This window comes from Populus alba, unplaced genomic scaffold (genome assembly GCF_005239225.2).
Source record: "Populus alba unplaced genomic scaffold, ASM523922v2 scaf18, whole genome shotgun sequence".
Taxonomy (NCBI): domain Eukaryota; kingdom Viridiplantae; phylum Streptophyta; class Magnoliopsida; order Malpighiales; family Salicaceae; genus Populus; species Populus alba.
Genome location: NW_027340131.1, coordinates 1,590,034 through 1,610,904, shown reverse-complemented (window position 1 = coordinate 1,610,904; position 20,871 = coordinate 1,590,034). Strand labels below are relative to the sequence as shown.

Here is a 20,871-nt window from a genome sequence, read left to right as displayed (position 1 = left end):
AAAATACTAGTTCTGATAATTTACCAAATCCATATTACTTGAGCTCAGTATTTAATCTATTACCTATCCCGTTGTTTTAAATAAGAATCTAAACAAAAAAAAAAGATGTTAATGCACTACGGGTTTATAAGTCTTGACATTGCATATATGATAGCAATTGTTATGTTAAAAGTGTTCAGACTTTAAAGTGGCAATTGATTTTTAGATTGGCTTTTGTACATGATTTATTTAGAAAATCAAATATCTGATTGATTGAATATCTTAGATTTCATTCTTTTTAAAATGGCCCAAGATTACAAGATTCTTTCTTTTTATATTAAAAATGAGCTTGCCTTATAGTGATTTTATATACTTAGATTTTTTTTTTTTTATATATATATATAGTTCTTTTCTTGTAATGTATTTTTATCCCGATCCTTCTGTTATAGATGAGCAACATTGTATTTTTCATTTGATTTTTGAAATAATTACAAAAAAAAACCTCTTTTCACTTTCCTGCTATAATTTAAAAAATTACATTTTATTTCTTGAACTTCATATAAACATTAACACTTACCATTCTAAGAAACAATTCAATAAAAATATATAATTATTTATAAATTTATTATTATATTCATTTTAATAACTAAAAAGCTCTTAAAATCTTAAAATAACAAAATTATCATTATAATTTAAGATAAAAGCTATTCACAAGCGCAAAACAAAAAACAAATTAAGATCATGATCCTCAATCACTAATAACAACCCTCAATATCACTGATACAAATCATGATCCCTAGGATTAGTGAAAACAAATTTAAATATAGTTTAATTAAACTTTAATATATTTTTAAATTTGTTTTATATATAATTATAAATTAATCTAAATAAAGATCGATTCAATACATTATTATTTTAATATTTAAAAAAATAGATATCACCTTAATTTTTATGAATTTAGTTGTTTTTAATGTTTTTTAAAAATTAGCCAGCAAATGCTTCCCACATTATCATACTTCAAAGAAGCATATTCTCTGTTTCTGGCAAACTCCATGCCTTAGCGTTTCTAGCAGAAGCCCAGATGCATCGAATTTTGTAAAAACAAGAAAAACCGCATATCATAAGAGAGCATACAAAGTGTTAAAATTTGTATTGCCATTAGTAATATTCACATGGTTTGTCATTTAACTTAACTGTTACCGACCAAACAGAGAAACGATACAACATCAACTCTCCCATGTTTCAGTATCTTCAACTATTATTAATGGATTGAGTTTTCCTCAGCATGCAGGTGGGCCGTTCCAAGAATATTGATTACAGTCAGTGACGTCAAGGGCTCTTCATTTCTTGAAATTTTGAATCTCTGTTTCCAGTTAATCCCCGTCCCTTTTATACTCTACCAGTATCCCCCCCCTGACTGTGCCTGAAGATGATGTTGGTATCTTGCTCGATAAAATCCCTCCTTCCAAAGGGCAGAACAAGCATGTTTTCCATGATAGGAACATGAACTGCTGGTCATTTATATGATGCCTCTGTACCTCTGGATATAAAGATAAAATGCATTAATTCATAGTATTTGACAAGGTAGAAATATTGAATTGCATATGCACATGCATACAAACTGTGATGCGCGCGCGCGAGGGTGCATAACTGCGTGTCTGCATATGCATGTAACCAATGGCATATAATAAGATAATCCACTGTTTCTGAAAAATGACGTAATGGTAATTTTGACTACAAAGAGGGAACAATTGGTGAATTGCGCAGAAATGTTTTCTCACCCATTTTGCACATGCAAGTGTGCCTTTTTCTTACTATTTAACTCTTATTTCAGCGAGTTTCAACTTCAGCTTCATGTTGCCAGCTTGAACCAGTATTTCCTCCTTAGATCGATCCACTCTCAAAACTGTTGCTTTCCTTCCTAGCGAAGAAACTTGCACCATATCACCAACCTCAGGAAGCTCAGTCATTGCTGCTGTGAACATACTAAATTTTAGACTTTTTGCTTAACATAAACCAAGTAAGAACAAGCTAGCACCAACAAGTAACAACTTCTGCATAAAGAAACTGTCTTCCAAACAAGTTTCAATAGAAACTTGTACTTCCATTCAAAAAATACCTGATGGTTGTTTATTGATTTCAACTACTGAAGTACTCATACTCTCTGTAGGCCGTCCATTCTTAGCCTCTGCAGTAAACCGGCTATCACTTGTCGACATTTGTTTTTGATCTGCTGTAGGCTGAAAAGTTTGTGTTGCATGTGCACGAAGCTGCCGCACTTTCTTGTGAAGGATAGAACGAGCCATTGATGCAGCCTCAGATATTTGCTGCATCTTACGGTATCTCTGTTCAGTACCATGCTCCTTTATCTTCCTTCTGGCAAGCTTTAGTTTTTCATGAAGATTTTTTGAGAGCCTAAAAATGAAAAAAGATAGTAGATAGAGCACCCACAAGTTTACAATCGCTGCTGTTTATTGACAGTGAGAACCGAACCAAGTGTTGAGCAACATAAGAAAAGGTAAACAAAATCCATCTTTCTATTGAAGAAATAAAAGTGATGTAAGAGAGTAAATGGTCAGGACATAATGATCTTTACTGTAAAACTGTATTCCTTTTAGCTAAAAGATATGCAAGGAAAAAAGATAAATAAAAGGAATAAAACAGGTCAAAAGCACCTTGAAAAGAACACTATGCCTGTCGAAAAATAACCCCTGAGCCTTTCTGAATTGGAAGGCATGCATGGTTCTTGCGTGCATCCAATAACAAGGATAGGGCATTGAGTCATTGCTCTAACTGCAAAATATATTTAGCAGGTGCAGATATGGACTAGGGATAACTTTTTTCATTTATTGTCCAAAAGATACCGATAACATGTGAGGATAAATAATTATTAGTGAATCACACACACAAATGGGGCAACAACTTCCTCCATTTATGATAGAAGAATTTATCTGACATAAATTGGTTATAGAGATACCCCAGTTTAAAACAAACAAACTGTATTAGCATGTTGATGGCCAGAGTTTCAGATCTTGCCTGTTATTATTTGGATGATTTATATTGCAGATGTTACATAATGCACATCCCGATTGAAATCATGAAGAACAATTTTCTATGTAGTCTTTAAGCTATAGATTCTCACATCAGATGATGCCGTGCCTCATGCAAAAGCTCTTGACTATCTTGCTTGAACCTTTCCATATCAATTATGACCTGCAAGATATTCTAAAGATTACAGTACTTGACAGCTTGAAAATTACAATGAAGAAACAAATTTTAATCTTCCAGTAATTTGCTTGCATGTTGGAGAATGGAGATGACAAAAAGTCTCAATCGAGATATTCAGAAATACATGTTTAAAACAGTAAACTTTCCATTAAATTCGTTACTTTTTTTTTTCAAGTACGAAGCAGATAATGCATAAGTTTTTCTTTGGATTTTATCACAGGCGAGTGAAAAAACAATGGTAATTGTTACCAAGAGCGGTCGAAAATCTTACAGATGACAAGATGTTCATGATTTCAAAGTATAACCAAGAATAAACCTTGCATGGGATAAGTCCATGCTACCTCATTAATCTCTGCACTAGCAGCACCATGAAGTTCTCGGGCATTAGATACAACTACACTGGGGAGTCCCAATTTTTCAGATATATTAATTGCATTTGAACGACCTATAGGAAAAAACGCAGCTGTTATGTTATGAAGTATAGTTACTGATACAAAGAACAATCATGACAGGCAGAAAAGAGCATCCTAACCCACTTTTAAGCACAAGGGAAGTGCATGTTTAAACCAAAAAGCTTTGGAAACCAAGCAAATTTTTAAAAGCCCCTACTTCTCAAATGTATAAATTTCTTATTAGGTCTAAAATTCACAACCACAACTCATATCAAATGAAAGCTCCATAGTCTAGCACTGAATAAGAGAGATGTTTTTGAAATGGAGAAAGGGTGTTACCCTGTGCCATTCTCCTAGTTTGAGATGAAAAGTCACTTCCCTATTTGTTAAAAACCTTTGCTTAGGAAAGTGGCAAAAAAGTTACAAAATTTTGATTTCCCTATCTGATACTTTTTTTTAAATACCATGTCCTTGATATCCAAAAGCGACAGAATAAATAACAAAGGGAGAGATAAGGTTTTCAAACACTATAAATCAAATTACAAGCAATCCTCACATCCAATACAAATTTAATCAGTTATGCACCCAAGAGGAAAACCTGGTACTCCCCAGAGAATCTTGTAAGTCGGCTTTAAGTTCACTTCATCAAACTCCATACAAGCATTTTCAAAGGCATCATTACTGGCAAAGAAGAAACATTAACACATGAAACTGAGAACATGGAGCTGGCAACAGAGTGCTTGTGACAGTACACCATGCAATGCAAGAGCCAGTTAACAATGCAAGACATGGGTTCAACTAAACATGAACCAGAATGGTTATTGATTAATTATGATGAATTTCTCATTGATAAGGAAATATGATCTGCAGATATGCAGCATTCTTCATGCAATCATCGCATCTTTACTTGATTTGCTAAATACCTGTACTTCAGGGACTTAAGTTCACCATGATGTGTTGTAGCTATTGTCAGTAAGGCACCACTATCAGCAAAAGATTCCAGCAATGACATCCCCAATGCAGCTCCTTCAAGAGGATTTGTACCTGCACCAACCTATATATGCAATAGATATGCATTATATGTTACCTGGTATAGATTTATTTGACAAGTCTCAGTAACTACTAGTTAAATATCAATTAAGTAAAAACAATCATAGACTCACTTCATCTAGTAGCACCAGTGACTGACTCGTGGATTGAGATCGAATGTCCTGCATGGTGAATCTGTTAAATTCCATGGAAATTCTCTTATCTGGAAGATGGAAAATGATTTGAAAAGAAGATATTGGGCATGGTCTAAAAATATATAGCAGAGATCTCATTAACAACTCATAATCCTTGAATTGGAAGAGCTGCTACTCTCATCGGTAAAGAGAAGATATCAAATTGAAGAGTTTCTGTTAGTAGAAACTCCAAGGTTTATCATTCAACGCACAATCTCATTAACAATATGCAACCAATTTGAAAAGCCTCTGGATGACTGATAATATGCAAGATGCTGGAAATTGAATTAAGAAAGAGGTGTCTATTCAAAGTTAGAAACATTGTAAGCAATTTATAGTGCTCTAGCCTGCATATCCATGATTAAAAAAAAAAAAAAAATCAACAGAAACAAACAAAAAAGAAATCTGGAAAGCATATCATCCTTACACTTATCTGTTTCAAGTGGCCAGAGAAGGTAGATAGAGATTGAGACAAGGACTGTTCATCACCAATATCAGCAAAAACAGAATCAAACCAAGGAATTTCTACAGATTCAGATGACAAAACATGAAGACCTGCAGTTTCAAACAAGAAGGTTATGTAAGAGAAATAAATGGTCATGAGTAAAACATCTGATGCAATGTCAAATTCTTCCAAGACCTTTTGTTTTTTTTTGTTTTTTTTTAATTTCAGCATGAGCCATGGTCATAGAATGCATGAAATTTCCACTCTGATTATTAGCATACATCCAGAAACTGGTATGTGGCTAAAATTTTCATCGAGTGACTCTTCTACTTCCCATATATTATGCCCCGAGGGATTACTCATGCTCTTCATCCTTATGCATGATACATTTTGAATTGTATAAAGCGAGATCTTTAAGAAGCTAAATTGAATATTGAAATAAATAAGAAGTTTGGAGTATACAAATCACATTGGAGGAAAGGATTCAATGTCAGATGAACAGTCACATGAAAAAAAAAAAGATGATGTACAGTCAACCTGATTTTGCCATCATAGCAGCCAATCCAACTGTCTTTAGGCAAATGGTTTTGCCCCCTGTATTAGGACCAGTTATAGTCAGGACTCTTGTTTTATGGGAGATAAAAAAATCAACTGGAACTGGGTGAGCTTGTTCCAATGCAGAAACCTGACAATCAATAGTAAATTTACCTTAAAAACAGAAACTGTAACTGTTCATTAAGAAATACATTTAAACACTTTTGAGTTTCATTAGAAAATGAAAGTACAGCCAACTGATGATTTTAACAATCAATCAATGAAATTATGCGGTTACATCCATTCTAAAGATCGAAGATCTAAATATGGCTCTACTTTGCACACCCATCCATTATCTCCTTGCAGTTTTTTCTTGAAACAGAAAAAATGCAAGCCTTTAGAATGGTTCAAATATTAACCCTATATATATATATTCATGTACTTATGTGGCAGATGTCCATTCCAGGAGGAAAAAGAGAGATTGAATATTCTCAACTAAAAGAAAATGAATGTTGCTCATTAGCCCAGTATAACTTACATCAGGAGCATTACTGCCTTCCTTTTTTGCTTTCTGCACATTTTGTCTATGTTGCTGGAGCATCAAAGGATGATAGGCTTTAGGCATGTACAATAACCACTCTCTCTCTTTGGGAAATGATGCCATCAAGGTTTCATTTTCTGATAAATAAGTTTCAGTGGAAAAAGACCCATCCAGTTTTTCTGAAAGATACAAACTGGGAGATGCTCCTCTGAAAAAAAGACTATAAGTTGCCCGGGCATTGATCTACATGTTAAGAACCACATCAGATATAAATGTATAATATAAAGTGTTTCAGTATAATAATTTACCAACAATAAGTGTTTAATTTAACATGTAAAAGGGAATTGAAATTTGAAAACCACAAATAAAATTGCAGTATCAATATATTTAAAGGCCAGGACAGCTTTCAGACTTGCATGCGCAACTATGTTCTTCCAGCACTTGTTCTCCAAAGGTAACAGAAGTTAGAATTCTTGCTTATAATCCTCATTTTATACTATTTGCAACCATAATTGTGACCATAATACAATTCATAGAGAATATTCCTGCTCAATTCCTTAGCACCTCCAAGCTCTAAGTGATATTAAAGCAATCAAATCATAGAAACTATACAACGTTGCAACTACACAAACTCAGCTTTCTGATTATTATCACCAACTCTATCTCTTACTACTAAGGTTCCATAATGAATGCATCATTTGGAAGAGAGGGACAAGTAAATACGCAGAAGTGAATCTACTAAAAAACATTAATGGACTGTGTGTGTGTCTCTGAGAGAGAGAGATAAGATAGAGACATATTGGTTGGGCACCCACCACGTCCAGTTGAATTACACTGTCTGATACTTTTTCAATGTCATCAAGATCCTTTTTCATCTGCATAGGTTGCAAATTAAAACACGATGATTGAAGGAATGATATGGATAATGGATAAAAACATCACCAGATAAAACACCTTTTCTGTTAACATCAAAAGCACATCTGCCTCTGCCTTTGCAACTGATGCTCTTGCTTGTTGCAGCTCATCATTTAAAGGAACTGCTGAGAGTGGCTCTATAATTCTTCCAGTTCCTGAATCACTACAGCAGTAAATTACCCTTCAGGAATAACATATAAAGAGCTAAGCTCTTGTAAATGAAAATCTTATTGATACAAAGGAATATTTTGGGAACAATATTTCAGCAACAGGGTTTTGAAGCTAGCATTTACCAAATTTATTTTGTTATGTATATTTTATTGAGCAGAAGTTGTTCTATAGATTCTCTAGGAACTTAACAGATATATCACTGTAGATTAGTCATCTAAATTTTTTATGCCACCAAATAACTGATCAAGAATCAACATGCAAAGTTTCCACAACCAATGGGCTCAGACTTGCATGATACGATTTTTTCAATGTAAAAAGTGAGAAAAGGAGTTCCTGATGATTGTTTTCTGCATGATTGATGGCTTATATTAGCATTGAGAGCAGAAAGGTTAGCTCTTCATAGTTGTGTTAAGTTTTATTAGACAGGATTTTGATCCACCGTGTTGTGACTAGATAACAATGCAACTTCAATCATGGTACTATCATGGTGATGAATGAGTTAAATTTTCTGTGGGGAGTAAGAATTGTTTTCCTTTGTGTGTGCAGAGTGCATGTGTGTGTGAGAAAGAGAGACAGAGAGAATACATGAATTTGTTCAGCATTAAGCAACATGTACTTTATATGTAAATTGAAAACCAAATGCCAAGAAACTAATCACACTCACCTGGACAGCAAAAGGCCATTAAAACTTGTCAGCTGACCAGTCCCTGAGTTTATACACCATCTGCCATCAATGTTACTCACTTCCTAAACAAAGAACAGTTACCACAACTAGAATAGAAAAAAAAAGAGACAGTCAACACAAAACTATCACTCATCTTACCAGAAAAGATGTCTCTTTCATTTCATTCCTAATCAGGCTGTCCATTAACTGAGACAACTGAAAAAGAAAGCGATAGAAGGGTTCAAAATGAAGCACCAAGGATGAAAATCATTAAAATGAGTTTTGAATAGGAGTGCATACGAGGAAATTATATATAGCTACTACTATGACACTCCAAGATCCATCGAGAGGGGATACTTAACTACCCAAGTTATTTAGTAGTGCACATTTATCAGATTAAATGTAATCAACCGTTATTCAAATAATAATAATAATAAAAAAGCTTCGGTAGCATGCAGAAGAGAGTTTGCACCATCATATAGTAAATGGCATCCAGAAATCAACACCCTAACCAAAGGTCACCCAACCCTGTACTAGATTTGTTTTTCCCAGGAAAAGGTTGATATGCTCAATAAAAGGAGAACATCCCTATCCTCCAGTAAATTTCACAGGCGAAACAAAGGAAGCCCGTTTGAAGGCCTGACTTTTAACTTAAAAGGGAGGGTATTGTTAGTAACTAAACATAGCTTCATCCACTATTTCATGTTACATAACATAACTACACCCCATCTTCGCTTCTTACAAGAAATCCAAAAGAAATGTAACAATAGCAGCAAAAAGTATTTACTAAGCAAGATGGGCTTCGCTAGTTATTCTTAAATCACAGATAGGAGGCGTAACTAGAAATTTCTACTAAATGAATTCAATTATGAGAAAAGAAAAGGCATAGGCATAGTTTTTTTTTCCCCACCTTTTTTTCAAGCAGCTGAACCTGATCACGCGCTCGTTTTAAAGCAGAACTCTGAGACAAAACGGAAAGCCAAAATTAAAATCAGATATAAAACAAGAAGAGAAAGTGAAAGTAAACCATATAAGTAAATGAAGGAATAAACATACAGCAGAGTCTTTGACAGAGCCATCTTCATCTATAACTTGTTTTATCACCCTGACTAATGATACATTGATAACCATTTCCATTATCTACGAGAGAATAAAAAGAAAACAGAATAATATCTCCATGCAATTAGACAAAGAAAATTTAGAGCTTTTTTCGAATGAATTAATGTGTATACTAAGTACCAACCAGTTGTGAAAGAGGCATAAAGCGATTGTACCAATCAGCATCTTCCTTTATTGCAGCTTTGAGATTGAGCTGCAAGAAATATGCAGACTCCAGGATAGCAGCAACAGCCATTGCTTCATTAGCATTGATGGGTAACCCCCCCCGTCTAGCATTTCGAAGACCAGATTTTACCTGTATATTTTCCAGACAAAGAAACAAAAACAATCAAACACTTGGTGAGCAATTCAAGATTCAAAAACACGAAAAGAAGTAGAAGAGGAGAGTAACTAAGAGAGGATTAATGGAGGAGAAGTCTAAGCGGCAAGCGCCATGGTTGTGCATTTGGACAGCGGCGTTGGTTTCTTTCAAGAGGATCAAGCTGTGTTGGTAGGTGTGATTGAGGGACCATAATCGCTCCTTGCAGGCTTCACGGCCTAAGGAAGTAGTGGCGAAGGACGAAACCAAGTCGCAGAGCTTATCCCATTCCAATATTCTTAGACTTGAATATCGAGCGTCATTAACAGATTTCTTCTGATTGCCGTCGTCTGGTTCTGTTAAAATTGACGGGAACGGGGAGGAGGTGGAAGGGAAGGAGCAAGAATTTTTGCGCAATCTATGACGAGGTCTACGAGTGATATTGATAGTTAGTGGGAAATCAGAAGCAGCAGCAGCGCTATGACAAAAATATAATAATCTAGTAGGAGTGGTAAGTAATGTTATCCAATTGCTTCCAAATACCACGCCAGCGGTGGCAGTGGCGGAGGGCATTCTCTTGACGAACGCGCTACTCTGTGAGTGTCACGAGTAAGAATTCAAGATACAATTTCTTCACTCTCTGCATTGCTGCGATATTCTCCAATCTCCACCACTGGTCCTTCTGTGATTGACAACTTAGATGGTAGTAGTGATAGAGCTAGCGAACCAGAAAGAATTAAAAAATAATAATATTTTTATTATAAATATATTAAAATAATTTATTTATTTTTAAAATTGTTTTTTAATATGAATGTATTGCAACAATAAAAAGTAAATAATTTAATTTTTTATAAAATGCACCCAACAGTATCTTATGTTTTTAAAAAAGACCACAATTTATTTTTTATGAATGAGAGCGGAGGGATGGAGCAGCCAATAATTCTTCAAGGACGACATGGGGGCTTATCTAAATCATTTGGCTAAAAAAGCAGCAGACTAATCAAAGATGACGTTGCTAATCGATCAATCCGATTCATACGAGGTCTAGAGTTTTCCATTTAGATGTAATAAAATAATATTTTTTTGATATTATTGTATTAAAATTATTATAAAAAACATAAAAAGATATTAATTTAAAATTTTTAAAGTAAAAAACAACTTAAAAATCAAACCTCAAAAGGTTTTTCAATTATTATATATATTGTTAAAAGGCACTAAACCTTCTATTCTCTCTCTTTTTTCTCAGTCTCAATTTAAGTATCCATTTAAATATAATTATTATATATTTTCACTCACTTTGCTCCCTTAACCTTTATTTTTAAAATTTTTTATGAAAGCATGGTAGGCACAAAGGAATGGTTTTAGCATTTTCGAACATTGATTATATAATAACTCTTTTTTATCCCTAATTTTAAAACATTTCTCAAAAAAAAAAAACAACAATTCTCAAAGATATAAATTTTTTCTGTAAGATTTATCCTTTTTTAAAAAGAATTTAGCAATTTACGAAGCTTATTATATTTTTAAGATCTTTACATATTTTGATCTCGACTTCAGACTAAAACTAACTCAAACAGTTGAGATTTATAAAGATTTAGAGTTTATTTCATGATTACCAAGTTAATTTTAATGAAATACCAACAGAAAAAGAGAGCAGAGAATGACGATGTCATCTGGCGTGAACCTTGCAACTCTTCCTCTTGGCATCAAATGGGATAGCGAATAATTCCGAAGGAGTCGCCGGCCCCGCCGGCTGACTTTTGTAGACTGCGATTTTCACGTCAGAGTAGATGACATCACTCTCGGCTATCTCTTGGTTGCCAGTTGTTCAAACTCAAGCTTGACGAAAGGGCATTCCCCTCGTGTCGCTTTCTACGGCACCATCTTTCTCTCAGGCGTACAGGCTTTTTAATCAAAGCCAAGATATATAGTTTATATTATAAGTTAAGATAGGATATCAGCAATAATAATAATAATTAAAAAAAAGGGCATCGTATATTCATTTGCATATGAGGTAGTTGAATGTGGCTGCAGATTCCAGATACTAAAAAACAAAATTATCCAGTTAGATCTTGTGTCTGGATTCTCTTGGATCCTCGACAACAATTTACAGTGTGTTAGACAGCTGATTCTGGTATCACCTTCCCTCTGTCTCCTGTACTCTCAGCCACCCACCCTACTTCTAGGTAAGAAAGAACATCGAAGCAATTTACCATCTTAAAGTCATATACTATGCTGCCTAACTATGTGGAAGCGGTGCTACAAATCTATTTCCCTTCTATTTTTATTTTTATTTTCTTATTTCAATTATACACATTAAATATAGATATTGAATTCCTGTCAATTTCAAGGTAATTTTAATATGCCTTTTTTTTTTATTTGAATTATATCTTTTCTTAGTGAGGAGTTATACTCAAATAAATTATATGTCCCAATCGATATCACCCCATCCCTGGGATTAATGTAAAGAGAACCGACCTTTCGATTTTCCCATTAGATATTTTTATTAAGTCTATTCCACAAATCTGTGACATTTGTGCTAAAAATGCTAAATTCAAATGATAATATTATAAGAGAAGATTAGAAACGCGTTAAAATTATATTTTAAAAAAGATTTAAATTTTTTTGTTTAAAATTAATTTATTTTCAACTTTTAAATCATTTTAATATGATAATATTAAAAATAATTTTTTTTTAAATAAAAAAATTAATTTGTAATATATTTTTAAATAAAAAATATTTTAATGGACTCTTTAAATATTATTCAGTGACATGAAGTAAGTACTGCACCATAAATCACAATACATAAATAAATTCATTTTTATAAAATAAATATATAAAATGGCCTGCAGGTTCTGTGACGAATCTGATATCGTCATTCTCCTTGTCTCGCTAGCCGAAGAGCTGGAAGGCTATAAGCCCAAGTGTCCATAAATTCAACCCATCTTTCTTCATCCTCATCTCCACTCCATATCAACAACTCCAAAACCCCTCTCTCTTTCCAAAACCAGGAAACAAACAATCAACACAATCCTGACCCGACATGGGTTTCGAAGGAGATGAGGAATCAGCAGCCAACCAAGTGCCAACCAAATCAAGATTCAGATACAACTCACCATTGGTCCAGATCACCCTCATAGGACTCGTCTGCTTCTGTTGTCCTGGTATGTTCAATGCTCTCTCTGGTATGGGAGGTGGTGGCCAGGTGAATCCCACTGCCGCCAACAATGCTAACACCGCCCTTTACACCACCTTCGCCATCTTTGGCGTTCTTGGTGGTGGTATTTACAACATTCTTGGTCCTCGCTTGACCTTAGCTGCTGGCTGCAGCACTTACGTGTTGTATGCGGGCTCTTTTCTTTATTACAACCACAAACAGCATCAATCTTTTGCTATTGTTGCTGGTGCTGTTCTTGGCATCGGTGCTGGTTTCTTATGGGCTGGAGAAGGGGCGATCATGACCTCTTATCCTCCCCCACATCGTAAGGGGACTTATATTTCTCTGTTTTGGAGCATTTTCAACATGGGAGGTGTTATTGGTGGGCTGATTCCTTTCATTCTTAACTACAATCGGAGTGAGGCTGCTTCTGTTAATGATGGGACTTATATTGGATTCATGTGTTTTATGACGGCGGGGACTCTGCTTTCCTTGGTCATCTTGCCGCCGAGCAAAGTGGTTCGCGATGATGGCACACGGTGCACAAACATCAAGTACTCTAAGGTTTCTACTGAGGCTGTGGAGATTGGTAAGTTGTTCTTCAACTGGAAGATGCTTTTAATTGCTCCTGCTGCTTGGGCCAGCAACTTTTTTTACAGTTACCAGTTCAATAATGTGAACGGGGCACTCTTTAATTTGAGGACAAGGGGATTGAACAATGTGTTCTATTGGGGGGCCCAGATGGTGGGTTCTGTTGGGATTGGATACATATTGGATTTCAGCTTCCAGAGTAGGAGGAAGAGGGGCTTTGTTGGGATTGGAATTGTTGCTGCGCTCGGGACTGCTATCTGGGCAGGTGGACTTGCGAAGCAGGTAGGATATAAACACAATGATCTACCACCCAAGTTGGATTTCAAGGACTCTGGTTCCGATTTCGCAGGGCCTTTCGTTTTGTATTTCAGTTACGGGCTGCTAGATGCCATGTTCCAAAGCATGGTCTACTGGGTGATTGGGGCCTTGGCTGATGACTCTGAGATTCTTAGCAGGTAATTCGTGTTCTGTGGGAAATAGAAAGTAATTGAAGGGTCTGCGTGTCTTATCGATCATATGCTAAACTAGGTTGTTTGCATGTAATTGCAGATATGTCGGATTTTACAAGGGAGTGCAGAGTGCAGGAGCCGCAGTTGCCTGGCAAGTGGATGCACACAAAGTTCCATTACTTAGCCAGTTGATTGTGAATTGGTCACTCACCACAGTGAGTTACCCATTGCTTGCAACCCTAGTCATGCTTGCCGTCAAGGACGATCACGAGGGTGAAGAGCCATCAATTAACCCTGCATCTATGGATAACAATAGCAAGCCAGTTTGATCCAAAATATTATGTCTTGTGCAGTGTGTCTTAGTTGCCTTTTTCTCCGATTATTAAAGTTAATTTACTTTTATTTTGTTGTACTTAATAAGCGGAACAGAATTGTCTGCTGGAATTGTCTAATCAAGAATGGAAAATAATTTGCTTTCTTTGACAGACATGAAATCTCTCCTCGCATATTTCTGACGAATGAGAATCACGACGTCTTCAAACTTTCGTGACTTTGGCACTCACTTCTTGCTCTCACATTAATGTTTGAACATGAATAAAGTAAAGTTGTTTTCACTACATCATGGCAGAAACCTTCTTATTGATAGGATATTCTCATTTTGTGGCAACCCCACTTCCACTTAGTGGAAGCTTATTTATTGCCTATCTTTTATGTCATGTTTCATGGTCTTTATCCTTTTATAAATACATTATTTGAGAGTAAAAGTTGAAAAGTTGAGAGTTATGAGAGAGAATGAGAACAAGAAAGAATAAGAGAGAAGGGCTACAATGGCAGTAGCAAGTGCAACAATGAAATATGAAAGTTGAGTTTGAGTGGATGTAATCCTCTTCCTTTATATATTTGTTTTGTATTATTTTTTTTATCTTTAATAATATGGAATTCTCTTGTGGATGTAGGTAATTTGCTGAACCACATTAAAAATTGTATCAGTGTGCTAAGCCTCTAATGGGCAATTATTAGAACATCACCGGTCGGATTCCCCAACAATTGGTATCAGAGCATATGGTTTAAAATGGTGTTTGATTTTTGCTCAAATGAAAGTTGTTAAAATTGTGTTTTGACCATACCATTGTGAAGAGGAGGAAGATACGAGCACACTGGTGAAAACGACGCAAAATTCTGATGTGGAACATGGTCGCATGAACCCACATGCGCTAGCGAGGAGACTGCCCATGCGTGCCGACGAGCCCCACACATCTTTTTGATCAAATCTTAGCCGTTTGAAAATGTAATTTGGACGATTTCAAACTTGTTTCCAGTTAATTTGATCGTTCCTGATGCAATGGTACGGTGAATTATTAAGAGAAATTTCCCAATAAGGAGGCATCTAAAGATCATCATGGTAGCTTAGTAGATGGAGATGAAGAAGAAGAATTCACACATGTTTGCCCAATTACATGTGCTGAATTGCTAAGTGGGAAAAGTTTTAGTTGCCTTGAAGGAAGGAAAAATTGGGATACTCTGTACACCCGATCATGTGGACGATTTAAGGTGGAGAGTGAAAATTGATGAAGACCAATCTTAACGAATCTAAGCATTAGTAGTTGATTAGTACTTAAAAGTGCATGTTTATCACGGGTTTATATCATCATTTTGCACTTAAAGTATCAATAACTCCTTAACTAAAGCATGTTTTATAATAACAAGTCTAATACTATAAAATGCCCTAATATATGGTAAATGTTCATCTTAAATGCATGTATATCACATAAATCAAAGGATTGATTGATGAATTAAACTACTGAAATTTTGAAGATAAAGAAGGGTGAAGCTTAGAAAAGAGACGTTGGTGAAATCCAAACTGGAACACTGTTCGGTAATTGGATCATATCTCGAGTTCTAGATATCCAAATGATCTGAAATTTTTACAGAGATTTTATAAGACATAGGCCTACAACTTTCATTTGGACATCAAGATCTAAGAAGGCCGTTTTCAAGTCCAAATTATAGCAACAACGGAGAAGTCCGAATCTGTCATGCAGCCCAATACTGTTCAGTGTTCAGCCCATATCTTGAGTTCTAGAAGTCCAAATGACCTCATTTTTTTTTTCCTGGAAAGCTAAGAGAGTTTCCTAGAACTTTAATTTGGACATCTGGACCCAGTTCTGATGCTAGCATTTTCGTTTTATTTAGACAAGATGATAAGGATTTTCACTAAGTCAAAAGTTGGCCACCCACTCAACAATGAGTCATCAAAGCAATAATTCCGAATTTTGGCCTATAAAAGGAGGCATTTGCCATTTATTTAGGGGCTTGGTTGTTCAGATCAAGTTCATGCTCTTTATTTCTCTCTTTATATTTTTTGTAATTCTTAAGTTTTGCTTTCATTAATTTCTTGTTTATGCTTTTCATTTCCTTTTCTTTCCTTAGTTAACTTGTATTTTATTTATGTTCTTATTTTGTTTATTTATGTTTCTCTTCTTCATTATGTTTGGCTAAGTTTATTATGTCAAGGTGAAAAGGTTACACTAATGGTGTAAGAACAAGTATGGTATAAACTCAATATGAACCTTAATGTTTAATATTAACATGTCTTATCTTTTTATCTTACTAATTCTTAAAACCTTGCTTGTTAAATGGTTAATCTAAATTTGTGTTGTATAATACTTGGTACAACAAATGCTTGGCACTCTCATAGCCCAACCGTATGGTATTACCTACACCTGAGCTATGAAAGGTACTTGATTTGTTGTTAACATCAATTAACATCATGAATTCCTGATAATATTTAAAAGTTTGGTGTTATGTAAATGAGATAATTAATATGATCATGTTAATAATTTATAATGAGCTATTAATGACAAATCATCTGATTGGAACCTCCCTCGTGTGTGGTTTCCAAATTGAGTAATAAGAGTTTATATTATACTTGTTTGAAATACCATTGGTGGATCCTCTAACCTTGACATTTGTTTTTATTATTGTTTAATCCTTACATTAATCTTCCATCTCAAAGTTCTCATTAATTTCTTCCTCCTCTTTTTATTATTATTATTATGATTATTATTATTATCACTGTTATTATTATTATTATTGTTATTATTGTTGTTGTTGTTGTTGTTGTTGTTATTGTTATTGTTATTACTATTATTATTGTTATTATTTACATTCTGTTTATATTATATAATATATCTTTTTCATCTTTTCATAAATTCAGTATATAGGCTGGAAACCTGTGACCCGATCTTTAGATCATTCTCAGGTATAACAACACCACGTACTGATTATTTATTGTCTGAAGTACTTGGCCGGTATTACCGCCTCTTGTTTATTTTATTTTGTATTATTATTATTATTGTTATTATTATTGTAAATTCTTGTTATTATTGTCTGAAGTACTTGGCCGGTATTACTGCCTCTTGTTTATTTTATTTTGTATTATTATTATTATTGTTGTTGTTGTTGTTGTAGTATTGTTATTTATAATTTGTACAATTAACCTCTCTGTGGTTCGACCCCGGTCTTGCCAGGTTATTTATTACTTCGACACTCCTACACTTGGGAGAAGACATCAATCTTTTGGTCGTGTCAAGTTTTTGGCGCCGTTGCCGGGGAGGTAAATTCTTGTACAAATTTTAGTATTTTTTTTTCTTCTTTCTTTTATTTTTTCTTGTATCTAACTTTGTTTCTTTTGTGTTGTTTCTTTTTCTTTTGTTTTCTTCTTCCTTTTATTTTCTTTTTACACGTGCATGAGTGTTTGGTCACGTACATTAAGTGGTAGACTTTCTAGGGTATCCTCATCATTTTCAGAAAATATGGCCGAAGAAGATAACTAGTCACTTCATAATGAGAATAATGAGAATAATGAGAATAACCGTGTTAGGACACTTAGAGACCACATGAATCCTACAAGAACAAGTGCACCCTCATGCATAGTTTTCCCTCCTGATGCATCCCATTTTAATTTTAAGCCAGGCATTATTCAACTTTTACCTTCTTTTCATGGCTTAGATCTAGAAAATCCATACTTGCATTTGAGAGAATTTGAAGAAGTTTGTAACACCTATAATGACTTAAATTGTAGCATGAACACCATTCGATTAAAGCTTTTTCCTTTTTCATTAAAAGATAAAGCTAAAACATGGCTACAAAATCTTAGGTCAGGATCCATTCGTGCTTGGGATGAAATGCAACAACAGTTTTTAAAGAAGTTTTTTCCATCTCATAGAACCAACTCTTTCAAAAGACAAATCACCACTTTCACTCAAAAACCAGGAGAAACATTCTACCAATGTTGGGATAGGTATCGAGACTTGCTTAATACTTGTCCTCATCATGGTTTTGAAACATGGAGATTGGTTTCACAATTTTATGAAGGATTAACACCTAAAGATAGGCAAATGGTTGAATTGATGTGCAATGGAACTTTTGAAGATAAAGACCCTAATGAAGCAATGGAGTACTTAGACTTGCTAGCTGAAAATGCGTAAAATTGGGACACTAAAGGCACTTATGAGGCACCAAGTAAAACCCAACCTCATACATCTAGTGGAGGTATGTATAACCTTAGGGAAGATCATGACCTCCAAGCCAAGTTTACATCTTTAGCTAGAAAAGTCAAGGCACTAGAATTGAAAAAGAGTGGTCAATTAAAATCTGTTCAAGACATTGTGTGTCAAATCTGTGAAACAAATGAACATGCAACCAATAACTGTCCAACTTTACCTTCTTTCAAGGAATGTCTCCATGAACAAGCCCATGCTTTAAACAGTTTCCAAAGGCCCAATCATAACCCATACTCACAAACATACAACCCTGGTTGGAGAAATCACCCGAATTTCAGTTGGAAGAGTGATAACAACAATCCACAAACTTCACAGCCATCGTTTCAAGCACATCATAATTTCCAAAATTCTCATGGATATGCACCTCCTTATGCTCCACCTCCTAGAAGAAATCTTGAGGAAACATTGCATTCATTCATTGAAAAGCAAGAGATAATCAACACTCAACTTACTCAAAGCATGACAGGTTTTAAAGATGCTCTTGCAAAGTTAACATCTGCTCTCAGTTTTCAAGAGAAAGGTAAGTTTCCATCTCAACCACAACAAAATCCAAAGGGGCAATACAATGCAAATGCAAGTAGTTCCGGAAGCCAACACATGGATCAAGTCAAATCAGTCATCACTCTTCGCAGTGGTAAGGTTATTGAAAAACCCATTCTTGAACCTTGTGAGAAAGATGATGAGTCAATCCCTGAGGGTAAGGAAGGGGTTGAATCTGAACATTGTGAAGAAAAGACTGATTCTCCACCAGCACTTCCATTTCCTCATGCCATGACCAAACAAAGGAAAGTCAATCATAATTCTGAAATCCTTGAAATTTTCAAACAGGTAAGGATCAATATACCTTTGTTGGATGCTATTAAACAGGTACATTCCTATGCTAAATTTTTGAAAGATCTATGCACTGTGAAGAGAAAACTGAATGTGAAAAAGAAAGCCTTTTTAGCCGAACAAGTAAGTGCTATTCTTCAGAATAATAATGCTTTGAAATATAAAGACCCTAGTTGTCCTACCATTTCTTGCTTTATTGGAGAACATAAAATTGAAAAAGTTTTACTTGATCTTGGAGCTAGTGTGAATTTACTTTCATATTCGGTTTTTTAAAGTCTCAATCTAGGTGAGTTAAAACCAACTTCTGTAACTCTTTTACTTGCTGATAGATCTGTAAAAGTGCCTAGAGGAATAGTTGAGGATGTGTTAGTACAAGTTGATAAATTCATTTACCCTGTAGATTTTATTGTTTTGGATACACAACCTGTTGAAGCATGTAATTCAATTCCTGTTATTTTAGGACGTCCATTTCTTGCAACTTCTAATGCATTGATTAATTGTAGAAATGGACTAATGAAGCTATCATTTGGAAACATGACATTGGAGATGAACATTTTCAACATTTACAAGCAACCTGAAGATGACAATGATTTACAGGAAGTGGACTTTATTGAAAAATTAGTTCATGATCAATTTCAAACCACTTCCAGTGAAACTAAGATTGATGAACCTGACGAGTTGCAAATGGTTTATTTTCAGGAAGAAGCAAAGGCATGTAATTGGAGACCACAAATTGAAGAATTGCCACTACGATCAATTGAGTCTATACCTTCAAGTGTTCAACCACCAAAACCTGATTTGAAGCCATTACCATTCAATCTTAAATACTCATTTTTGGGAGAAAATGAAACTTTTCCGGTAATAATCTCTTCCAAACTTAATGCACATCAAGAAGGTAAGTTATTACAAACTCTGAAAATGCACAAAAATGCATTAGGATGGACCATAGCTGACATAAAAGGAATTAGTCATTTGATTTGCACACACAGGATTTATTTGGAGGAAAATGCTAAACCATCTAGAGAAATGCAACGAAGACTTAATCCTAATATGAAAGAAGTAGTGAAAAATGAAGTCATTAAGCTTCTAGATAATGGAATCATTTATCCTATTTCTGACAGCAAATGGGTAAGTCCTACCCAAGTTGTACCCAAAAAGTCTGGAGTCACTGTGATAACAAATGAGAAAAATGAGTTAATTCCAACTCGGACTATTACTGGTTGGCGCATGTGCATTGACTATAGGAAACTTAATTTAATGACTAGAAAAGATCATTTTCCTTTACCTTTCATGGATCAAATCCTAGAAAGAGTTGCAGGTCATGAATTTTATTGTTTCCTAGATGGCTATTTAGGTTACAATCAAATTGAAATTGCATTGGAAGATCAAGAGAAGACTACTTTCACATGTCCATTTGGTACTTTTGCATATCGAAGAATGCCTTTTGGGTTATGTAATGCACCAGCCACGTTTCAAAGATGCATGCTTAGCATATTCAGTGATATGGTTGAACGTTTTCTTGAGATTTTTATGGATGATTTTTCTGTTTTTGGTGATTCATTTGATGATTGTTTAACTAACTTGGAAAAGGTTTTGAACAGGTGTGAAGAGAAGAATCTTGTACTGAATTGGGAAAAATGTCATTTTATGGTAACAAATGGCATTGTACTTGGTCACATTGTTTCATCAAAAGGAATTGAGGTTGACAAATCTAAAATCGAGCTAATTGCCAACTTACCAACACCAAAATCTATTAAAGATGTTAGATC

The 20,871-nt window shown here is 34.8% G+C and overlaps 2 protein-coding genes across 10 annotated transcripts; one reads left to right on the top strand and one right to left on the bottom strand.

The window, feature by feature from the left end:
• Window positions 1-1,100: 1,100 nt before the first annotated feature.
• LOC118056180 (uncharacterized) lies at window positions 1,101-10,216 on the bottom strand. 9 transcript variants are annotated; one of them, XR_004688772.2, is made up of 20 exons: window positions 9,603-10,211; window positions 9,336-9,506; window positions 9,149-9,232; window positions 9,003-9,053; window positions 8,252-8,308; window positions 8,093-8,175; window positions 7,297-7,420; window positions 7,158-7,217; window positions 6,340-6,585; window positions 5,805-5,952; window positions 5,250-5,377; window positions 4,763-4,810; window positions 4,523-4,653; window positions 4,198-4,280; window positions 3,549-3,652; window positions 3,122-3,192; window positions 2,099-2,394; window positions 1,761-1,954; window positions 1,594-1,637; window positions 1,101-1,519 (listed from the first exon to the last, which is right to left on the bottom strand). XR_004688772.2 is itself a non-coding variant. In XM_035068318.2 (20 exons), coding segments are annotated over exons 1-19 (2,526 nt in total). In that variant the 5' UTR covers window positions 10,083-10,212; the 3' UTR covers window positions 1,101-1,519; window positions 1,594-1,636. The 9 variants fall into 9 exon arrangements, 5 of the variants coding, with proteins under 5 accessions (XP_034924209.1, XP_034924208.1, XP_034924207.1 ...); XR_004688771.2 differs by having other exon boundaries at window positions 1,598-1,637; XM_035068318.2 differs by having other exon boundaries at window positions 1,795-1,954; window positions 9,603-10,212.
• A 2,161-nt stretch (window positions 10,217-12,377) lies between these two features.
• LOC118056181 (UNC93-like protein 1) lies at window positions 12,378-14,193 on the top strand. Its single transcript, XM_035068320.2, has 2 exons — window positions 12,378-13,712; window positions 13,807-14,193. The coding sequence occupies exons 1-2, from the start codon at window positions 12,553-12,555 to the stop codon at window positions 14,033-14,035; spliced, it is 1,389 nt and encodes a 462-aa protein (XP_034924211.1). The 5' UTR covers window positions 12,378-12,552; the 3' UTR covers window positions 14,036-14,193.
• The last annotated feature ends 6,678 nt before the right edge of the window (window positions 14,194-20,871 follow it).

Coding starts and splice junctions, on each gene's coding strand:
- LOC118056181 (XM_035068320.2), top strand. CDS start 12,553: ATGGGTTTCGAAGGAGATGAGGAATCAGCAGCCAACCAAGTGCCAACC. Junction 13,713..13,806: donor GACTCTGAGATTCTTAGCAG/GTAATTCGTGTT, acceptor ATGTAATTGCAG/ATATGTCGGATTTTACAAGG.
- LOC118056180 (XM_035068318.2), bottom strand. CDS start 10,082: ATGCCCTCCGCCACTGCCACCGCTGGCGTGGTATTTGGAAGCAATTGG. Junction 9,507..9,602: donor CCTCCATTAATCCTCTCTTA/GTTACTCTCCTC, acceptor GAAAATATACAG/GTAAAATCTGGTCTTCGAAA. Junction 3,193..3,548: donor CTAGTGCAGAGATTAATGAG/GTAGCATGGACT, acceptor AATATCTTGCAG/GTCATAATTGATATGGAAAG.